Source organism: Leucoraja erinacea, chromosome 16 (assembly GCF_028641065.1).
Source record: "Leucoraja erinacea ecotype New England chromosome 16, Leri_hhj_1, whole genome shotgun sequence".
NCBI classification, from domain to species: domain Eukaryota; kingdom Metazoa; phylum Chordata; class Chondrichthyes; order Rajiformes; family Rajidae; genus Leucoraja; species Leucoraja erinaceus.
In genome coordinates this window covers 12,084,108-12,106,671 of record NC_073392.1, presented here as the reverse complement: position 1 = coordinate 12,106,671, position 22,564 = coordinate 12,084,108, and the positions used below count along the sequence as shown (strand labels likewise).

At 40.8% G+C, this 22,564-nt stretch overlaps 2 protein-coding genes and 1 long non-coding RNA gene across 5 annotated transcripts in view; 2 read left to right on the top strand and 1 right to left on the bottom strand.

Moving 5' to 3' along the window:
• Positions 1-22,564, top strand: part of shq1 (SHQ1, H/ACA ribonucleoprotein assembly factor) — a 354,350-nt gene that overhangs the window by 5,822 nt on the left and 325,964 nt on the right. The gene's annotated exons all lie outside the window — the stretch shown is intronic.
• The window catches only part of pdzrn3b (PDZ domain containing RING finger 3b), a 181,965-nt gene that overhangs the window by 140,117 nt on the left and 19,284 nt on the right, over positions 1-22,564 (top strand). For all 3 annotated transcript variants that reach the window (XM_055647700.1, XM_055647701.1, XM_055647702.1), the window contains one exon: positions 21,440-21,693. In XM_055647700.1, coding sequence (XP_055503675.1) covers positions 21,440-21,693 — 254 coding nt within the window. The remainder of the gene's footprint in view (positions 1-21,439; positions 21,694-22,564) is intronic.
• The window catches only part of LOC129704531 (uncharacterized), a 134,131-nt gene continuing 127,858 nt past the window's right edge, over positions 16,292-22,564 (bottom strand). Inside the window, exon 3 of the long non-coding RNA XR_008724741.1 lies at positions 16,292-16,778. This is a non-coding gene — a long non-coding RNA (uncharacterized LOC129704531). The remainder of the gene's footprint in view (positions 16,779-22,564) is intronic.

Sequence of the window (22,564 nt, the reverse complement as noted above, 5' to 3'; positions counted from 1 at the left end):
CAATGAAATTCACAATCGATTTCATTTAACATTGGCAAAAAGGTAATTTCTTCTATTCATATCACTTTATTATACCTTTATGTTCCATTTTTTATGGACGGCACAATGGCGCAGCAGTAGAGCTGCTGCCTCACAGGGCTTGAAGACTGCAAGTTGTAGTGCCAGAGATCCGGGTTCGATCCCGACTACAGCTGCTGTCTGTACGGAGTTTGAACGTTCTCCCCATGATCTGGGTTTTCGCCAAGATCTTCGGTTTCCTCCCACACTCCAAAGATGTACAGGTTTGTCGGTTAATTGGCCTGGTAAAATTGTAAAATTGTCCCTTGTGTGTGTAGGATAGTGTTAGTGTGCGAGGGTCGCTGGTTGGTGCGGACTCAGTGGGCCGAAAGGATTGTTTCCGCGCTGTACCTCTAAACTAAACTTTTAAGTCACTCCTGTAGCCTAATCCTATACCTATAGCTAAAAAGTTGGATTCCCAGAATAATGAAGAAAAGGCAGAATATAACAATCCCTTCTTCTGTCATGGAAACCTTTTAATCCATTTAAATGTTATTTTCCACATTGTGCACATTGAATTAGTAACAGTTAACACTTGGATCAAAATATCTTTCTGTGATGAAAGCTAATTCCCTATCTGGTCTGATGGATTTGCCTGCTGTTAATTCCTATGGAAATTAAGCTTCAATCCCACACACTGAAAGCCATCACAAGCAAGTGCATCGAAACTTCAGATGTGTTTTATTTCTGGTGAATTGCTGGCTCGTTATTTAATAGTGTTTATCGGTGCTTGAGAATGTAACGCATTCAAAACTGAGAAAGAATTCTATGTTTACAGGGTCAAAAAAAATTGTTTTAACTGGATAACTTTGAATAGGTCAAAGGGAAAAAAAACTATATACCTGCTATTCTATTACCAAGCATGCGGAAAAGCAATTGCTTTTTGACAAGTGATTAGATGGTGAAAGAAAAGAGGAATTAGCTGTTGTAGCAACCAGATTTAACCCTTGCACTGCAAGTTCCTGACTGGAATTTCTTCTGATAACCTTTGAACCTCGCGTTTTTCCTTTTATCATGTATTTGCACATTGTGGATGGCTCAATTGTGTATTGTCTTTCGGCTGACTGGTTAGCACACGGCAAAAGCTTTTCATTATCTCAGTACGTGACAATAAACTAAACTCAAACTTTTACATTTCCAGCTTAGCAAAATTGTTCCTATAGCAGGGTAACCAAAACTGATCAAGATACGCCAAATGTGGCCTCATCAATGTCCTGTAGAACTGTAACATCACATCCTAACTTCTAACCTCAATACCCTGACTCATGAAGGCTAATGCACTGAAAGCCACCTTCACCACCCCATCTAACCATGATGCCACTTTCAAGGAACTATGCACCTGCACTCCTAGATCCCTTCATATATCTCAACCAGGGTGCATGAAATTTCATCTCTAGTTTCCCAATGTGTCTTCGGATATATCTGATAAGGCCCGGGTGATGTATCTACCTTCATACGCCTACGACATCCAACACCACCTCAACCATAATAAGGACTACACTTAAGAATTCTCCATTAACTATCACATGTTCCCCAGTCTTCATCTCTTTCTTCACGGTGAAAACAGAGAAGAAATACTCATTGAGGACCTTGGCCACTTTCTGCGGCTCCACTTTGACCACTTTGGTTTCTGAGGGGCCCTATTTTCTCTTTAGTTACCCATTATGTACTCCCTTTCCCATAATGTAAAATCTCTGCCTATTCCTTAATGCTATCTGCCAGAGCTATCTTCTGCCGTCTTTTTGCCTTCCCTATCTCCTTTTTAATATATCCCTCGGTTCCTGAAACTCTTCCAGGGATACACTAGATCTCAGCTGCCTATATGTATCCCATGCCGCCTTTTCCCTAATCGGAGCCTGAATTTATCTTGACATCCAGTTTCCTTACTCCCATCAGCCTTGCCCTTCATTCTAACAGGAGCATGCATGCACTGAGCACAATGTTCAAAGCGTCCCACTTTCGAGACATTTATTTGCCTACAAACAACTGACTCCAACCACTTTTAGCAAGTTCCTAAATTGAGAGAGAAGGATGAAAGGAGCACATGTGGAAATATAACAAAACATTTATTTTTTTTTCTTTGCTTGTCAGTATTAATTAACCTCTTAAATGTACTTAACCTGCAAATGTATAGAATTAAATTAGCAAAGTCCAGGGAGGCTAGTTGGCAGTGACTATCAATTATTGTGTCTTTGGAAATTAATTTATTGCTGTATACACTCATCTTCAACTTTATGTGGTGTGTTGGATTTGGTGAGCACCGTTGCATCATGGCATTGTGCTGAATCAATCCGTGAACGATGTTACATAGTACACTGCAGTGGGACAGGTTAGTTTTGATAACAGCTACAGGATTTCATCTTTATTCATGCCATAATGCTGTGCATTGTATTCTGAATGCTGTTTGTCTCACTTGCATTACTGTCCCAAATGCCAGTCAATATATTGTGTGTGTTTAAATCAAACACTTAATTGTTGTGTAGTTCCAGCCAATTTTGTGTAAAGAGCTCAGGCAGCATTTGTATGCAACTAAGTTTTGTCTGAAGAAAACTATTCCAATGCAACGACTACCAAATGGTGTCTTCCAAATTAACAGTTGAGGTAAAATACAACAGAAATCAGTGGTATGGTGGCCCAGCGGTAGAGTTGCTGCCTTACAGTGCCAGAGACCCTGGTTGGATCCTGACTACGGGTGTTGTATGTATGGAGTTTGTCCGTTCTCCCTGTGATCTGCATGGGTTTTCTCTGGGTGGTCTGGTTTCGTCCCACACTCCAAAGCCACAAAGGTTTGTAGGCTAATTGGCTTGGTATAAATGTAAATTGTCCCTTGTGTGTGTAGGATACTGTTAGTCTGTGAGGGTCATTGGTCGGTGTGGAATCAGTGGGCCAAAGGGCCTGTTTCCACGCTGTATCTTTCAGCTAAACTGAGATAGAAGGTGGTAGTAACATTCACTGCTGAGTTAAGCAATTTACCTTCATTTACCTCGCGTGTAAGGAGAGTTGCTGGACAGTATGTTTAGTTTAGTGAAGAGATACAGCACGGGAACAGGCCCTTTGACCCACCAACCAGCGATCCCCGCACATTAACACTAGCCTACACACACTAGGGACAATTTACATTTACATTAAGCCAATTAATCTACAAACCTTTGGAGTATGGGAGGAAACCGAAGGTCTCAGAGAAAGCCCATGCAGGTCACGGGGAGTACGTACAAATTCCATACAGACAGCACCCGTTGCTGGGATCGAACCCGGGTCTCTGACGCTGCAAGCGCTGTAAGGCAGCAATTCTATCGCTGCGCCACCATGCTGCCCTGGGTATTACTCCTGGGTATTATAGGGAAGCCTGAAAATGTACCAGCAACAATCTCAAATTCGCTGAGAAAAAAAACCTTGGTATCATATATGCTTAGGCATATATTTAAAAAAGTCTGCAAATATCATACTCCGTTAAATGTTAAGTGGTGCTCTTTCCAAAAATAACAAGGGGATTACTTAGGGAAATATTGTTTCCACCATTGTAGTGCAAGTGAGATATTTAATTAAACGTGGCGTGTTCAGAAGTGATCTGAATACCAGGCACTGCGTGAATAGTCCCCTGACACTTCCGCGACAATTGTGAAATTTTATGAGTGCATAAATGAACTATTGTTGATTTATTACCAACCTCATTATTATTCTTTTAAGCAATAAAATGCACAGATGCAAAACCCATCAAAACCAAATGTCAGCAGTTTAATAAAACAATGTTTACTCACAGTTATCATTTCTTTGTGCAATCTGTCAGTCAAAATGTTGATAGAATGAGCTGCTTTGACGGATAGGTCACACATATTGTAATATTTGATAAGTGTTTCAGCTTATCTTTTAATTATCTTCAATAACTATGCTGAACCTTGAAGCAAAATGTAATAATTTATACTAATTCTAAATAAATTCAGTCGCTTGATCAGGTTTACAGTCAATGTTATTGAATCTTATGATACAAGATACTGAGCCGTCAAAATGTGTTTACCTATTTATAAATTTATCAAATAAATCTTTTGATATATAACAAATAATTCTGATGGAAAGGCAGTTTGCAGAAGCATATTCACCTCGCAGTTGGGAGTCATATCATCTTAGAGCTATACAGCACGGAAACAGGCCCTTCGACCAAATTGTCCATGGTAACCAAGTTGCTTAGCTGAGCTAGTTTCACTTGCCTGAGTCTAGCCTACATCCCTCTAAAACCTTTCAATCTGTGACCTGTCTAAACGTTTTTTAAATGTCAAATTGTACCTGTCTCGATCACATCCTATTGTAGTTTGTTTCCTGACAGAACCAGCTGTGAGAAAGGTTTGCCCTCGGGCCCCTTAAACATCTTTCCTCTCTCACTATAAACTAGTGCCCTCCAGTTTCAGACTCCCCCACATTTGGGAAAAGACTGCGGCTATTCACCTCATCTCTGCCCCTCATGATTTTACATATGTCTAAGGTAATTCCACAGCCTTCTACGCATCTAGGAAAAGACCCAGCCTATTCTGCCTTTTCTTATAACTCAAGCCCCCTCCAGACCCCGAAACATCCACCTAAATCTTTTCTGGACTCTTTGCAATTTTAATGAATTTTTCTGAAGTATGCATTGTAGTGATATTAATTTATGGGAGGTAAATATTTTCATAGCACCGTGAGATTAGCCCTGCAATGCGATGCTGCAAGAGGGAAATTAAAGTAGATTTCCCTGAGGGTACGATCCAGAGGGTCATAAAAGCACAAGATAGGTTCAGTTCTCCCAACCAGAGACACGATAGCGCGGATAATTTAATTACTAATTATTGATCTAATTATGCATTTAGCTGCAAATGGCATCACAGAAAATTATGATATTCTATCAAAAATATTTTTATTTTACGTAGACCTCTGTATTTTTGGTTGCAAACTCATGCTATAAATGTTATACCTTATTATAAGTTATAAAAAGCCATCTCAAACTGAATCGCATGAAAGATGACGCAAATATAAATGAGTTTGCAGAATATTTGGGCATTGATGATAATTTTAATGTGAGATGTTATGGAGAAGCTAAAGGATTTGGGTATTTCCATTCATTGTCATTGAATGATCATACATTTGTGCAAAAAAGGACAATATCATGTTGACCTTTATCACAAGTGATTGGAGTACAAAAGAGATTTGATCAGCTCCACAAAGAGTCCTGAATATAGTATTTTGAATAGCAAACCAGGAAATATATATTGCACTTTGTCGAAGTAGAGTATGCAGCAATGAGTTATGAAGGTGGTATTTAAATTGGAGGTGATCCATACATTGAAAAATAAAATGTATCATGACTTTATGCCATTGTCCTCAAAGATGTCTATGTTGTGGCATTTTCAGTATAAATCTGAAATCAATAAAATGTTGTTAAACCATGGATTTTAAGGTATCAGGGGTCAAAATGCAAAAGGAAAAAAAAACCTGAGTAGGCAGGAGGGATACTGAGGGAGTCAAGAGAAGGTCAAGTGTTTTTAATTGTCCCATCCAGCGGGAACAGAACATTGAAATTCTTACTTGCTGCCATTTTACAGGCGCAGGGACCATTTATTGATTTACTATATTTTCTGATTTCCATTCTGGACAATCAGAAGCTGCATTAATATATTTCCTCATCACCTGGACTTACAAGCCCATTGCGATGCAACCAGGTGTTTTATCATCCAGGCAGGTTCAGCATATCTGCGCTCCTTGCAACCTTATTTATAGACTTGGCTCAATGCTCATGGATTCAAATACGTTCAATTATAGTCAGATGCAGAGCCTTAAGGCCCTGTCCCACTTTCCCGAATTGCTCACGAACTCTCCTGAGGTTTCCCCTTGATTCAAACTTGGGGAATGTTGGCCAATGTCGGTAGCGAGCTCGTAGGAGTCCGTAGATGTTTTGTAGCGACTCATAATGCCAGCCGTAGAAACTCGAGGCATCAGCTAAGTCAGGACTTTTTCAACATGTTGAAAAATGTCCACGAGTTAAAAAAAATAGCCTCGAGTACCTACGAACGGCTATTACTGTATTTCTCTGAGTTCGAATCAAAGGGAAAACTCGGGAGAGTTCGTGAGTAACTCGGGAAAGTGGGACAGGGCCTTTACAGATTAGAATGTTATAGCCATGCAGAAATAAAACATGGCTGATTCCAGAAGTGAACAATTCTTCATGGTTATTAACTCTTTAATTGACAATGAAATCAGAATTTTGTGAACCCTATCAATGCTCAATAATGTAACATTGAAATATTGTTATTCATAAATATTTCAGTAACATTCAGATTTTTTATGCTAGATTTGTTCTTATTCTTCCATTGGAGATGGGAGGGAACACAAGCATTTTGATCTTATTTCAACTACATTGAATGGTAGACCCTGGAACAGGACCTTCAACACAGTAGTAGCAAGGAATGGCAGATTCTGGTTCACCAAGGAAAGGCACAAAATGCTAAAATAACTCAGCAGGTCAGGCAGCATCTCTGGTGAACATGGATAGGTGTTTTGGGTCGGGACCCTTCTTCACTCTGAAGTAACCCTCTATTCCTTGTATATTCATGTTCCTATCTAAATGCCATTGTTGTGTCTCTTTCCACCACCCGCTCTGGCAGTGCATTACAGCTACCAACAACTTTTTGTGTTTAATAATTGCTCAGCTTATCTCCTTTAAACTTTGTCCTTCTCAGCTTAAAGCCTTAAAACTATGTCTTCCTGACATTTTCACCCTGGGAAAAAGATTCTGGCTCTCTACCCCTTTCATTTGACTTCCCAAAGTGCAATGCCTCACACTTGCTGGGATAAAATTCCATCTGCCCATATCAGTAACCGATCCATATCCTGCCATTTCCATTGACGGCCATCTTCTCAGTCTCCAACTCCATCAATGTTTGTGTCATCAGCAAACTTATTGACCAACCCATTTACTTATATGGCCAATTTTTAATGTTATATTTATATATATATATATATATATATAATACAAAAAAAGAAACAGGCCATATATGTAAACGGGTTGGTCAATAAATATATATCATAGACAACAGAGGTTCCAGCACAGATCCCTGCAGAATACCACTGGTCACAGACTTCCTGGCAAAATAACGCTCTTCCACCACTACCCTTTGTATTGCATGGGTAAGCCTGTTCTGAATCCAAACTAACGTCACCATGGATCCCATGTGTCTTTATGATCTGGAATAGTCTACCATGAGGGACCTTTTCAAATGCCTCTGAAATCCATATCGATAGCATCTACTACCCTACATTCAACAATCAACTCCTAGATCCTCAAAAACACAGACAGATACATTTGGTTGCAGAGAGTGAAGAAGATGGACTTTATTGTTGGTTTACGACTGGAATGTTTCCAAAGGGAGGTTAAAATAAAAACACATATCATACTCCATTTGAGCATGCCATTCATCAGCAGTTATAGATGGCAGTTATGTTCATTGTTTCAGACCCTCCAAGATGAAACTAAAATTGAAATATTCACATCAGTGGATGTTTTAAGACGAAAGAAACAAAACCTGCCCACAAATAAGTTGACATTTTTATGAGAAATATCATTGAAGCATTATATATATTTTCCCTTACCATTAAAAGCGTGTGTAGCATACAATGGTAGCAGATACAGAAACTTCCTTCCTATTTTTCTCTTTCTGTCCTGCTCTCTCTCGTTCTCCCCCTGTATATTCATTCATCTCTCAAGGCTAAAGGTTCTAACGTTATGAAGCAGACATAGTTTATTGTTCCGTAACGAGTTTACAGACATTACAAATTGCACCAAAGGAATAGAATACACTCCAAACATGTGTCACGCAGTAAGCGGCATTCATGTAGAATAAAGATGTACTTTGTGAGGAGGAATATTGGTGACCAGCTACTAAAATGAGACATTCTTAAAATGTAAGTGATAAAATGGATTAAAGATTGTAGAATTCTTTAAAGGATATACTTTGTCTTAACAATGTATATTCCAAAAAGCACAGAGGAACACAGAATCAATGCAGCTATCTTTCTTTATACAAAGCTTCAGTATGACACTCTTAATTAATTATTGCAAACATTCTCATGAATTCTTAGATAACCAGGGCACATTAAATTACCTCTTTTGATAGAACTAATTAATAGATATCGAGATAGTATTGCATTAAGAACGTGGATTGAATTCATACAAAATTCCTCCTTTGTTTCCGCTATCATTTGAATAGCACCTGAAATCTAAATGAAAACAGTTACTGAAGGTGCTTCATTGCAGTAATTGCAAATGTTCCCTTTTTTCTGGATGTGAGCTTTGCTTGTGAGGCCATATTTATTGTCAATACATTTATTATGTATTCTTACCTGCTCAAGACGGCAGGGTAGCGCAGCAGTAGAATTGCTACCTTCCAGCACCGGAGACCCATGTCTGATTCTGACTACGGGTGCTCTCTGTATGAAGTTTGAACTTTCTCATCATGACCTGCGTGTGTTTTCTCCAGGAGCTCCGGTTTCTTCCACATTCTGAAGATGTACAAGTCTGTAAGTTGATTGGCTTGGTAAAATTGTAAATTGTCCCTAGTGTGTGTAGGATAGTGTTAGCGTGCGGGGATCGCTGGTCGGCACAGACTCGGTGGGCCGAAGGGCCTGTTTCTGTGCTGTATGTCTCAACTAAACGAAAGCCACTTTCTTGAATCTCCATTGCACTTCTAGAAAACCTGGTGCTGCAATGCTGTTGGATAGGGAACACTGAGATTTAGATCTACTGACAGTGTTGGAAGGGTTACATATTTCCAAGTCAGAAAATGTCAAGTGTCTATTTGCCACATGCAGCATGGTGTGTGTATTTTATGATATTAGCTGACCTCTTGAGGTAGTACAGGTGCACAACCTTTTATCCGGTGTTCCAGAAACCGAAAAGCTCCGAAAACCGGCCATTTTTTCCAGATGTCGTCTGCGCACCAAAGATCGCGTTTGGCGCCAAACTTGACCCAAAACGACCCACGGTCAACCCAGGTCTGTACTACTGTAGCGGCTGCCTCCTCCCTGGAGACCGGGAGACGCTTAAACATCTGTAAATCATTGCTTAAATGTTAGTCAGTTAGTTTGGAGGGCTTTTATGTGAAGGGGGGTGAAGGGGTAAACTTTAATTCTTAGTCCCCTACCTGGTCGGAGAGGCGGGGAGCGGTCAATGCCTTACCGGGTCGCTGTGCAGTAAGCTCTGCAGTGCTGTGGCTGGTGGGGCTGTGGGTGACGCCGGTTGTAGCTCCGACCCCGGCAACTCTACCCCTGGCTGCGTGGCGCTCCAAATCCAGCGCGGCCCGCGGCCGGACGCCCCAGCTCCGCAAATGTCGGGAGTCGGTGGCGTCGCAGCGCTGGGATACTAGCGGGAAGCGGGCAATGCCTTACCGGGTCGCCGTGCAGCAAGCTCCGGAACGCTGTGGCCGCCGAGACACAACATCGCGGAGCGTCGCTGGATTTGGAGCCGCGCAGCCAGGGGTAGAGTTGCCGGGGTTGGAGCTCCAACCGGCGCCGCCCGCGGCTGGACGGAGCCCCCAGCTCCGCGGCTCCAAATCCAGCGACGCTCCGCGATGTTGTGTGTCGGCGGCCACAGCGTTCCGGAGCTTGCCGCACGGCGACCCGGTAAGGCATTGCCCGCTCCCCGCTGGTATCCCAGCACTGCGACGCCGCCGACTCCCGACATTCCCGGAGCTGGGACGTCCGACCGCGGGCGGCGCTGGATTTGGAGCGCCTCGCAGCCAGGGGTAGAGTTGCCGGGGTCGGAGCTACAACCGGCGCCGCCCGCGGCCGGACGGAGCCCCCAGCTCCGCGAGGTTGGGAGTCGCCGACCAGGTAGGGGACTAAGAATTAAAGTTTCCCCCTTCACCCCGACTCCACCACCACCACATAAAATCCCTCCAAACTAACTGACTAACATTTATACAATGATTCTCCCGGTCACCGGGGAGGAGGCAGCAGCTCCAGACTTTTCAAGCCGCCCGCGCTACCTACCTAATCTACACTAAAAATCTTCCATTCTGAAATCCAAAAATGTCCGAAATCCGACAAGTGTCTGGTCCCAAGGCTTTCGGATAAAAGGTTGTGCACCTGTACTTCCAAAAGATCCCTTCAATAGCGTGCAAGTCAATATTCATGATGGTCCAGGCAAGATCCACCACTTTCTTCAGCCTCCTTCATTCCTGAGCATTCAAATTAACGAACCAGCCCATGATACAACTAGTCGGTATGATATCCACCATACACCTGGCAATATTTGATAGAGCATTCGGTGACATGCTGAATCTCCTCAAACTTAAGAGGATGTAGAGGCATTGGTGAGCTTTCATTATGATTGCATCAATGTGCTAGGCCCAGGAGAGTGCGTTGGAATTGTGTATTCCCAGGAACTTGAAGCTGTTGACTTCCTCTATCACCATTCCATCAATTGAAGTCACATGCACAGAAGACTGGGCTTTCCTTACTTGAAGTCAACAATCTGTTCCTTGCTAACGTTTGAGTCTGTGATCAAAATTATTTTTCCAGATTATTGATCACTGTCCTCGACACTGACTCGTCTTTGGCCATTATTCGTCCAATGACGGTGATATTGTCCGTGAATTGCAAGATGGCATTGCGGCTGTCTCTACTTCCACAGTCATGGGTATAGTGAGAGTAGAGCAGGGGACTGAACAGGCAACATTGAGGTTGCCCGTGTGCTTGTGTTTGCTACTCTTGCTCTTCTTAATGTTAGAAATGCCAAATTTGGGAGTTGCTGTCAGAGTAATCTAAATGAAGAATGGAAGAGGGAAGAAGATTAGACTTTATTGCCTTCCATCACATTGAGGAATGTGGGGAATCCGCTGTGGTGGATGTTTATGTTGACTTTTATGTAGTTGTGTGTCTTGTTGCTTTTTTTTTTAAGTATGGCTGCATGATATTTCGAAAATCACTGTACCTTAATTGGTACACTTTGAAACCTTATTCCTTTGATGGTGTACACTGCAGACAGGGTGCACTTGTGGATGTTTATATCAGTTGATCTTGTCTTTATAAAGATGACTGCATTGTCATGGATGATGCCAAGCCTCTTGAGACGTGTTGGAACTGCTCTCATCTCGGCCAGTGGGATGAACACCATCACTTTCTTGTCTTTGATTGATTGAAAGATACAGCACAGAACCAGACCTTTCGGCCCACTCAGTCCATGCCGACTATCAATCACCTGTTCACACTAGCTCTATATTATCCCACATTCGCATTTACAGAGGCCATTTAACATCAAACCAGAATGTCTTTCGAATGTGGGAAGAAACCGAAACACCCGGAGGAAAGGCATGTGGTCACAGCGAGAACGTGCAAACTCCGCACAGACAGCACCTAATGTCAGGATCAAACTCTGGTTTCTGCCGCTGTGAGGCAGCAGTTCTACCAGCTATGCCATAGTGCGGCCTAATGCCTTGAAGATGGTCGAAAAGGATGTGAAGTGTCTGGTGGTGTTTCCTGTCACAGGATACTCAGTATTTGATCAGCTTTTACAGCCACTGTATTCATTTGACTGGTTCAGTTAAGTTTCTATTCATTGATGAACCCCAGGATGTTGATTGTGAAGGTACTTGGTGATAACAATACCATTGTAGGTGGATGGTTTCTCTCGTGTTGGACATGGTCTATTGCCTGACACCTTATGCCACCGATGTTACTTGCTACCTATCAGCCCCTGCTTGAATGCTGTTGAACTCTTACTATGTGCAAGCTTGTGCTACTTTATCAGGCTAAGTTATGTGCCCGGAAATGAACATTCAGTAATCATCAACAAAAGTCTTCAAATCTGAAGCACGGAAGGTCATCAGTGAAGTAGCTGAACGGCAACAAGCCAGGGATACAACTACCTGTGGAATTTCTTCCACAATGAGCTGGGTCCGAGATGATCCCCATCCAAAAGCATCTTCCTTTGTTTGAGGGTATGACAGACGATTTGTGAAACTGTCGGAAAATTAATTATATGAATCTTAATGCTAAAGAGCAAATCCATGTTCAAAATGCAGGGTTTGAAGAGCGAGGACAGGAGAGGTTTACATCTCCAGCCGTCCAAATAATCATTAATCATTATTGTGGTCAAAGAAAAGAGAGAAACTGTGTTTGTGTTTGCAACAAGTTTCTGTTCGCACATCCTGGCACAGCTTAATGGATGTCTCACCTTGACGTCTCCGGTCTTCCCCGCCTGATTCTTTCATTCGTCAAAAGATGGAATAAATAAGAAAAAGATAGTTGGGGACTCTTGTTAAACAGTGATGAGATGATACAAGAGACGCAACAGGAAGAAGCGGCAAGCGTTAATATAAGATGATCACCGTCACCTGGGCTATTAACTCTCACTCTTCTTACAGGGTGAAGTACGCGCTAAAGGGCCTGTCCCACTTGGTGATTTTTTCAGTGACTGCCGGCGTCATATCAGTGTCGCCAAAAGATTTTGAACATTTCAAAGTCCAGCGGCGACAAGAAAATGTTGCGACACTTGAAAAAACACCGCGCGTCATACGTCATCGCGCCGATTCACACCGCATCACGGCGCAAATATTTCGGTGACCTGATATGTCAGTCAATGATGCCGGCAGTCACCGAAATAATCGGCAAGTGGGACAGGCCCTTAATGCTCACAATACTTGATGGAAAGGAGATTGGTCAGTATATCATGTTGCTTATGGCAGCTGAGGTGTTCGTCTTAACAGTGACTCAACTCTCAAATTCCCTGTAGGAAGCCTGTATTATTTCTAGCAGGTTTGTTATCACATCCGCCCACCAATTTGTCTGCTTTCTCTTTGAATCGGACATGTAGGTCATTTAAGGAATCTTATTCACTGAATGTGTACCATGTGCCTTCTTTGGCCTTATATACCTTGTCGGATGTATTTGTGTAAAGGGACTGCAGTTATCAGCGTGTTCAAGGGTTTTAGATAATTGCCATTCCTTCACAAAGGCTACACTCCCTTTTAATGGCATGAGCAACATCAGATACCTGTAAGTCTTGTGTAAATACCATTCAGAACAAGCAATAGTTTAGAAGTGGAGTGGCAAATCTGGAATTAGCAAATATTCACCACAATACTTGATAAGTTGACTAGGCATTGCAATATGTAAAAGTTTATTGATTTTGAAAAGAAAAGCAATTCTTTATTTGCTCTTTCTGTATTTCTGCAAACCTCACTCTATCTTGCCCATGAATGACGTTATGCTTTGGATTACTGCATTTGTGTTTAAAAAGACAGGCTTGTAATATAATAAAGCTAAATGATGATGCATCTACTGGTGACGATAGAAACATTTCTTTCCGCAAGACGCAGCTGATATGCCTTGAAGTAAAAGCTCCCCTGATGAATTTGGGTGGGTACAATTAAAACATTAATTGCAGATGGAACAAACACTGAACCTCTAACTCCCCAAATACTAACTCATTGAGTTGAACAATTATACCATGTGTACTAGGTCTTTGCTATGTTGAAGATATCGAGCATAAATGAGGACAAAAAGTTTTAACAAGTTGGCATTTGTATATAATTACATGTAGGGTTCTGGTAAGTGAGAATGATCAATTGTGTCCTAACTGAATTACTTTGAAGTTGAAGTGTTTTTTTATGCCGTGCAATTGGAAAATCATTGTTTTCCCAGCATGACACACAATATCAACTATTTTATTAGTCATTTTGCATCACGCTTGGGATTTGCGCTGGCAGTACTTATTACTGATAAACCGTTGATAGGGGTATGTAGACTTGGATCCAGAAAGAAAGTAATATTTAATAAAATCCAGAGCAGAAATCAAAATGGAGTGGGAAGCAAAAAAATGACATTGCAAGAGAAATGGTGTAAAATAATTTCTTAAAGATCAAAAGGTGGTCCACAGCTCAATAATTGATGAAAATGAGCTGCAAAGGCTTTTTCAAGTGAATATGCCCCTGCCTTCAGAGAGAGTTTCTCGTCGTTGTTGATAAAAGAGTGCCGAGTCTGATCTACAGCTCACTTGCGAACTTGGTGTCACATGGTCTGTCCCTCCTTTTCCTAAGGTGCAGTGCTTTTATTTTTCAGTAAATTACAAAGGGTCAAACAATAAAAGAAGTGTAACTCTTGCTTATGGGCTAAAGAACCATTGCAATCATAATACACTCTCAAAGGCTCTCTGTCCATATTTCCAAAGATAGCTTTCTTCGCCCCAAGGAATATGGCACCATAACATGATTTTTTTTTATTGCAACAGAGCAACAACATAAAATATTAATAAGTTTAAAGTACAGAAAAAAATGCACTGATAAGTAGTTACATTAGCCCCTATATAGATAATTACAAATCTGATGTATGGCATCAGAAATAATGAACATTGAAACCATTAACATATCTCAAAATTTCCTTAAGCTGTGCAAAAACTTTAGTTAGAGCCTAAAAGAAAATCATTGTAGACCCACTTAAAAGCATGTGTATCTATTAAATGTCTATCTGCAGGAATGATATGTTGTCTGGGTGTTGCAAAAGGAATTTCTGTCACTATCCCGGCATGAACAGCTAACTTGGTGTTTGGTTTAGTTTACAGATGCAGCATGGAAGCAGGCCGTTCGGCCCACTGAGTCATGCCAACCCATTCAGTCTAGTTCTATTATTTCCTCACTTTCTCATCCACTCCCTACAAACTCTGGGCCATTTACAGAGACCAATTAACCTACAAACCCACACGTCTTTGGCATGTGGGCGGTACTCGGAAGAAACTCCCATGGTCACAGGGAGAACATAGACAGCACCCGAGGTCTCTGGCGCTGTGAGGCAGCAGCTCTATGAGCAGCACCACTGTGACGCCCACATATAAAATCATGAGAGGAATGATATGGTGAATGCAGAGTGTCTTTTCCCTAGCGTAGCAGAGTCATAAACAGGAGAGCATAGGTTCAAGGTGAGAAAGAAAGATCAAATAGGATCCGGAGGAATAATATTTCCACACGGGGTGGAATGAGCTGGCAGAGGAAGTAATTGAAACAGGGAGGGGTGGCGCAGCGGTAGAGTTGCTGCCTTACAGCGCTTGCAGCGCAGGAGACCCGTGTTCGATCCCGACTACGGGTGCTGTCTGTACGGAGTTTGTATGTTCTCCCCGTGACCACATGGGTTTTCTCCAAGATCTTCGGTTTCCTCGTACAGGTTTGTAGGTTAATTGGCTTGGTGTGTATGTAAATTGTCCCTAGTTTGTGTAGGCCAGTGTTAATGTGCGGGGATCGCTGGTCGGTGCAGACTCGGTCGGCCGAAGGACCTGTTTCCACACTGTAACTCTAAACTAAACTAAAACTAAACTGAACAACATTTAAAAGTTATTTGAACAGGAACACAAATAGGAAAGATTAGAGAGATAAGGTCAAAAGGGTAAATGGATAGTTTGGATGAACATCTTGGTCGGCATGGGTTGGGCTAAAGGGCCTTTTTGCATGCAGTTTAACTCTATGTGCATCTGCAATGTTCTTGGGATTCCGCTTGGTGCTCTGGTTTGTTCTCATGTCCTAACCTTGTGCTAGTAGATTGATTAGCTGCTGTAAATTGTCCTTTAGTGTTGGTAAGTGGTAACATACACACAGGGGGAATATAGGGAATAACCTGTGAAGCTACAGGCAAACAAGGAAAGGGAATTGGGACTTGGGATCACTGTGCTGGCAGCTAGCATGAACCATTGGGCTGGTTAGAACCCTTTGTTATAATGTAATAATTAGCAATGCTTTGCCATTTGGGAGAATAAAAATTGTTCAGATAAATACACCTGGCACAGCGGTGGAATTGCTGCTTTACAGTGCTAGAGATCCGGGTTCGATCCTGACTACAGGTGCTCTCTGTGCAGAGTTTCTACGTTTTCCCTGTGACCGTGTGGGCTTTCTCCGGTTGTTCCAGTTTCTTCCCACATTCCAAAAAAATGCAGATTTGTAGGTTAATTGGCTTCTGTAAATTGTCCCTGCAGTGTGTAGGATCAAACTAGAGTACTGGTGATTGTTGGTCGTCACGGACTCGGAGGACCGAAGGGCCTGTTTCCACAACGTATTTCTAAATTAAACTAAGCTTTGCTGTGTTCAACATTAAAAATGTAATTTTTAAGTTGTTATTATTTGTGTTTGTGTAAAGATCTCTTTTTTTCTAATGTTAGCCATGCAGTTGAATTATTTTTATCGATATCTTTTGAGTAATATAATTGGCAATATAATTCTGTTATATATAAACACTTTATACAGCTGACCAAAACAGAAACTTATTATCGAAGATAGACACAAAACGCTGGGACACTCAGTGGGACAGTCAGCATCTCTGGAGAGAAGTAATGGGTGATGTTTCAGGTAGAGACCCTTCTTCAGACTGAAAGTCATGGAAAGGGAAATGAGAGATATAGAAGGTGAAGGGTGATATAGAACAAAGAAATGAAAGATATGCAAAAAAGTAACAATGACAAGGGAACGGCCCATTGTTAGCTGTTGGATAAGTGAAAACGAGTTATACAGACAATGAAACCCACCAGGACACCAGAAATTGAATTATCATTTGATCCAATTTATTGAATGTTTTTGATGAATTAAAAAGATTGCAACATATTGTGTAGATCTCATTGCATCATGTAGGTGTTGGCTTCATACGGGATGTTTGAAGTGACGTTTCCATTTCATAGCCTCACAACTCCCCAGCGCTTGTCAGCCCCATTGCTGAAGATATTCCTGAATAAAGGTGGAAGCAATGAGACATTGATCAATTATGGGAATCTATGTAATATACATTTTAAAAATCAATGGAAAATATATACAGTTGAAACTAAATTTAACGTGTAAATCAATTAGCATTTATATTATAAATCAAGGCCTAAAGAAAAAACGAAGCACTTGCATTCTCTCGATTTTTTAGTTAAAGGCCATTCCCCCATTTAAAGTCTGAAGAAGGGTCTCGACCCAAAAACGTCACCAATTCCTTCTCTCCAGAGATGCTGCCTGTCCCGCTAAGTTACTCCAGCATTTTGTGTCCACCCCATTTAAATATGCAGGGCCATACAAGATGTGCCAGACCTGGTACTATAGGGTTATAGAGCTATACAGTATTGGAAACCGGCCCAACTTGTCCAAGCTTGCATTTTGTTTTAATTCTTGTCCATTCTGATGGAGAGTGCAGCAGGCACTAGGTGACCAAGCGTTATTTAATTTTTCAAAGGAAGCATTGTTGCCTTATCACTCTTTAATTGCTGTGTGTAGTGCACAGGTGCATGTTATCTGCTGGCCATTTTTGAATAAAGTTTAATTTAAAGAAACAGTCCCTTCGCCCCACCTAGTCCAAGCTGACCAGCAATCCATGAACACTAACACTATGCGACACACACTAGGGACAATTTACAATTTTAACAAAGCCAATTGGCCTAAAAATTTGTACGACTTTGGAGTGTGGGAGGAAACCGGAACTTTCAGAGAAAACCACGCAAGTCCCGTGGAGAACATACAAACTCCATAGGGTGGGAATCTACGTAATACATTTTAGAAATGAATATCGATGGAGAATATATACAGTTAAAACTAAATTTAACTTATGTAAATCAATTAATATTGCACCCGTTGTCAGGATTGAACCCGAGTCTCTGGCACTATAAGACGGTAGCTCTACTGCTGCGCCACCGTGCTGCCCATATCTCCTTGTGCAGCTGGAGAAGAGAGGGGAATGTGTGTATGTGGAGGGAATAAAAAGCTAACACACTCAAATTGCAAATTATTACATTTTTCTGTCCTCATCTCAAATTAATTTCTGGCATCATACATAATATCATTAACATATTTAATTACTTAAGCTTTAGGCAAGATAACATATTCAAATTTGTTCATTTACTGTCCTGGAAGTTTTAATCACACATTTCCAGAAAAGATGATCATTATATTAACACCTGTAGAAATGATCAGATTACAAATTTAAAATATATATTTATGCTACTCTTAGATGATGGGTACTATAGATTAAAATACAACTGAGTAACTGAAAATTTTAATTAAAAATAAAATGAATGTGATTCATCCCCCTGAATACAGAGTGTTTAATTAGAAAATGTCGTCATCTAGAATGTGAACATTATCATTCAGAATTTCATTTCTGAATGCTCTAATTCTTTAAGTTTTTATTCCGGCTTGCATTTTAATAATGTGATGTCCACGCCATCACCTTTTGTTACAAAGCATCAATTTCTCATCACTTGATTTTATCTATATTTGCTGGCTTGACAATATAATTTTTATTAGAAGTGATTGCTGATGAGAGAGTGCACTTTGATAATACTTCAGTATGGAACCGTTGCCTTTTTGTGAAAGTACTCAAATATGTGAAATGGCTGAGTATTTTTTTGTTCTTATTCATTTATTGAACACGGTAATGCAAACAGTTGCATTTGTGAACAGGATAATTGGCCTCTTCAATAATTACTGCATTCTGAAGCACTGTCAAAATTAGAGAGGTCATCTGTCTGCTGTGATTGCAATAAGAAGGTGTTTTCAACACTGGTAAAGAGTATGTAATTTGATTGTACCGTTCATCAAGCAGCTGTCAAGTTTGGGTTAAGCATTCTTAACATCAGAAAAGAACACTGTTTCGCGTTACATGGAAGCAATATGTATTGCAAGCAATCCTGTCAACATTACGAACATGACCCACAACGTACCTCCTTTCAAATCATCCTGTATTAGGTTTGAGTTTGGATTTCATAAGAACATGATTTTTTTACATAACTAGGACTGCTTTTATTGCAAATACAATACATTTATTTGAGGTGCATTGTGAAGATTTCTCAGGACTGCTATTAAATGCTGTACCTTGAAATTGGAGGGCTCACTTTAATGAAGAAATTGTACCCAATTATTCAATATGAAATTGTCACTGAGAAGATGTTCACAAAATTTGGGCGGCACGGTGGCGTAGCGGTAGAGTTTCTGCCTTGCAGCTCCAGAGACCCGGGTTTGATCCCCTGTCTGTTCGGAGTTTGTACATTCTCCCCGCGACTGCGTGGGTTCTCTCCGAGATCTTCAGTTTCCTCCCTCCCTCCAGATGTACACGTTTGTAGATTAATTGGCTTGGTCTAAATGTAAATAGTCCCTAGCATGTTAGGATAGTGATAATGTGCGGGGATCGCTCCTCGCCAAGGACTCGGTGGGACGAAGGGCCTATTTCCACGTTGTATCTCTAAACTAAACTAAACAAAAACATTTTTTTTCTGTATTTGGAGAGTGATCTGCATGATGTGCTTACCCAGGAAGAAACAAAAACAATTGGCAATATTATTTAGTTTATTAAGTCCATGGTTTTGCCTGATTTGTTCTGTCCTATTCATCAATTACTCTTGATTTTACTGATTTAATTTGGCAAAGCCACAAGTTTGCAAGTTTGACCAGCTTTTTGATCGTTGATCCCGCTGAACTCCGTATCCTATGGGAGAGAGGGCTTATTTTGTGCTGACTTCAGCCTTATGACCGCATGTCACCTGTCCCACCCGTCTGCATTTGGCTCGTATCCCTCTAAACCTTTCCTATTCATATGTACCTATCCAAATGTACTTTAAATGTTATTGTAGTGCCTGCCTTGGCTACCTGTTACAGTAGTTTGGTCCATGCACCCACCTATCTGGAAAATGTTGCCCTTCAGGTTCAGAGTAAATGTTTCCCCTTGCACCTTAATCCTTCGTCCTCTGAAACATATTATCCATGAAGAATAGTTACAAACTTAATGACTAACTATGGATGAGATGAAAAGTCAGCTCTAGATGTTCTGTAAACATGCACACAAAGAGGGCCTTGTGCCAAAAACTACTGTAGATTTGGTTTATAAGAGTGAATTCATTGTTTATTTGCAATATATGCCCAGTTGCACAGGAGCCAGAAGACTGATATGTCATTGGATGGGGCATGAAATCCACGGCTCGATCAAGGGCTTGTTAGAATTCCCCAGCATTTTCCCTGGTGAATCTGCTCTCAATTCCTGCTCCAAATTGGGCCTCGGGCGGGATCATCTTCCATTCTTTTAAATGGAGAGGATGGTGGATTTAGGCTTACAAGGCTGGAAAGTAAAAATCCTGGAGAAACTCAACGGGTTTTCACCCGCTGAGTTTCTCCAGCATTTTTGTCTTCCTTCGATTTTCCAATATCTGCAGCTCCTTCTTAAACAAAAGAAATAACCTTGTTGCATTATGTTTGCATTAATGGTTTTCCTTATTTAAAAGCGTTTTTGTGGGGTGTTTGAATGATTTCATTTGTAATGCCAAAATAGGTGTAAATGTTTACATCAATAGTCTTTAAAGACAAAACGTTGATAACTTCCAGTAGACAGTAATGCTGCGGTTTAGGTCATCTTAGGATTGTCTCAATTTGTAAAATCTTTCAGAGAGGTTTAATAGATGGGACTTGTTTTATTCTCCAGTGGTGCAATCCAATGACCTCGGTTACGGCTGTGCCACGAGTTTGAGTGTCAGCAGGTAACTCCCCAGTGAAACCCCCTTTTCATTGAGATAACGATGCAAGTGTGGAAAAGTTAATTGTGCCTTTTCGAAGAGTCTCAATGCACACCATCAGTGAACTCCACTCAGCACACTTTGACCAATAGATAAACTAAAGAATGTTGGAAAGAAATGCAGATGTTGATTTACACTGAAGAAGGACACAAAAGCTGGAATAACTCAGCGGGTCAGGCAGCATCTCTGGAGAAAAGAAATAGGTGACGTTTCGGGTCGAATGTCAGGGGAGAGGGAAACGAGAGATACAGAAGGTACATAGAAAAAACAAATGAAAGATATATAGAAAGCAACAATGATCTCAACCCGAAAGGTCACCTATTCCTTTTTCCAGCGATGCTGCCTGGCCTGTTGAGGTGCTCCAGATAAACCAGAGAAATTCGATAATGCGGCTATTTGGTTGCACTATTTAATTCTTTCAATATCTTTTTAATCTGAAGCAAATGTTTAGCTCCATTCATACCATAGTTAATTTGTTGGCCCACTGGTATTATTATCTTTTAGATCTGCTCACTGTATTTTGGCATTAAATTATTAATTAGTCTTGTTGCTATTTCTTGGCGTGGCTAGAGGGTACTTGTGCATAGCGTATGAAATCGGAAGCATTGATGCAAAATTGTTTTTTGGTAGTAACATGTCAGATTATTCCTATGTGCCCATGGCACAGATGTTATACCATTTATAATTTATGTCTCTAACCAAGCATATGAAAATAGTACACATAGTGAGTGCCCTTATTTGTATAGTACAGACTATCAGTATAGTACAGGGACTCTAGTATGGTACAGAGACTGTAAGTGTTATCATAGAAAGGGTTTTATTGCATTCTCATGATTTTCCAATTTTATTTGACAGGTTAATGGCAAGGACTTATCCCGAGTCACTCACGAGCAAGCAGTAGAAGCCTTTCGAACGGCCAAAGAACCCATTGTAGTGCAGGTGCTACGCAGAACTCCGCGCACTAAAGTTCTTAATGCATCGCATGAGTGTCAACTTGTGGATATGGGCACGCAGACAGATATCACCTTCGAACACATCATGGCACTGGCTAAAATAAGACCACCTTCGCCACCTGTTGTGGTGCTGGAGCAATATCTTTTACCTGAAGAGTAAGTATATTCTTCCATTTACTATAAATAAAGACCAGCGCTTTATTTTTGTTTCTAAACTTAAAAAGAAGTCCAGAAACAAAGAAAACCTTTGTTTATTTGGTGTATACTTCCAGAGACAGTAGTATTTTAATTGTTACCTCGAAGTCATTGAAATCAGTTGTCAGCTGCCATAACAGTCCCATAATAGTTGGAAAACTCTAAATTAATTTTGGGAGCCCTGCAGATATTTGGTAACATTAAATTTTATTGCACTTGGACAATTTATGTTATCAGCCTTTGGGGTTTCTTCTTTTCCAGCCACTGCTTGAAAGTCCAATGTGACTTTTTTCTGAAAAAGGAATCTCTGATTTAAAGGCTTCACTAATCAACTTGTTTTTTTTAAACACAAGTTGAAGATTATTTAGCACCTCCTCTTTCCGTTGATAGCCAGCAGCTAATGTGATTATCATTGGTGGTGTGGTGCAGAAGTCAAGGAATTTTGGTCAGGAATTATTCACGTTGCTTTGCATTGGTCTTTTGCACATGGCAAGGACTTATCCCGAGTCAAAGTTATATTTGGAGTTTTACCAATGGTGCAGGTTTTGTCATAAGACAACATTGAAATTTCAAACAAGCACTTTTGTGAAAATAAATAACTTTGTAGTACAAAACCTAATCAATTTAGGCACCTCTGTTGCGGGATGTTATTGTGAAAGGTAGCTCCGGAAATGTAAACATCTGACCTGCCGATTCCTTCCTCCTGTAAAACAGAAGCCTGGCCCTGGACAAAATGGTGCAAAAGTTGGCACCGTAGCAGATTTACTATAGTCCGTAACAATCACCTCACTCTTTTAAATCTCTTTTCTACATCTAAATTTATCACTATCTT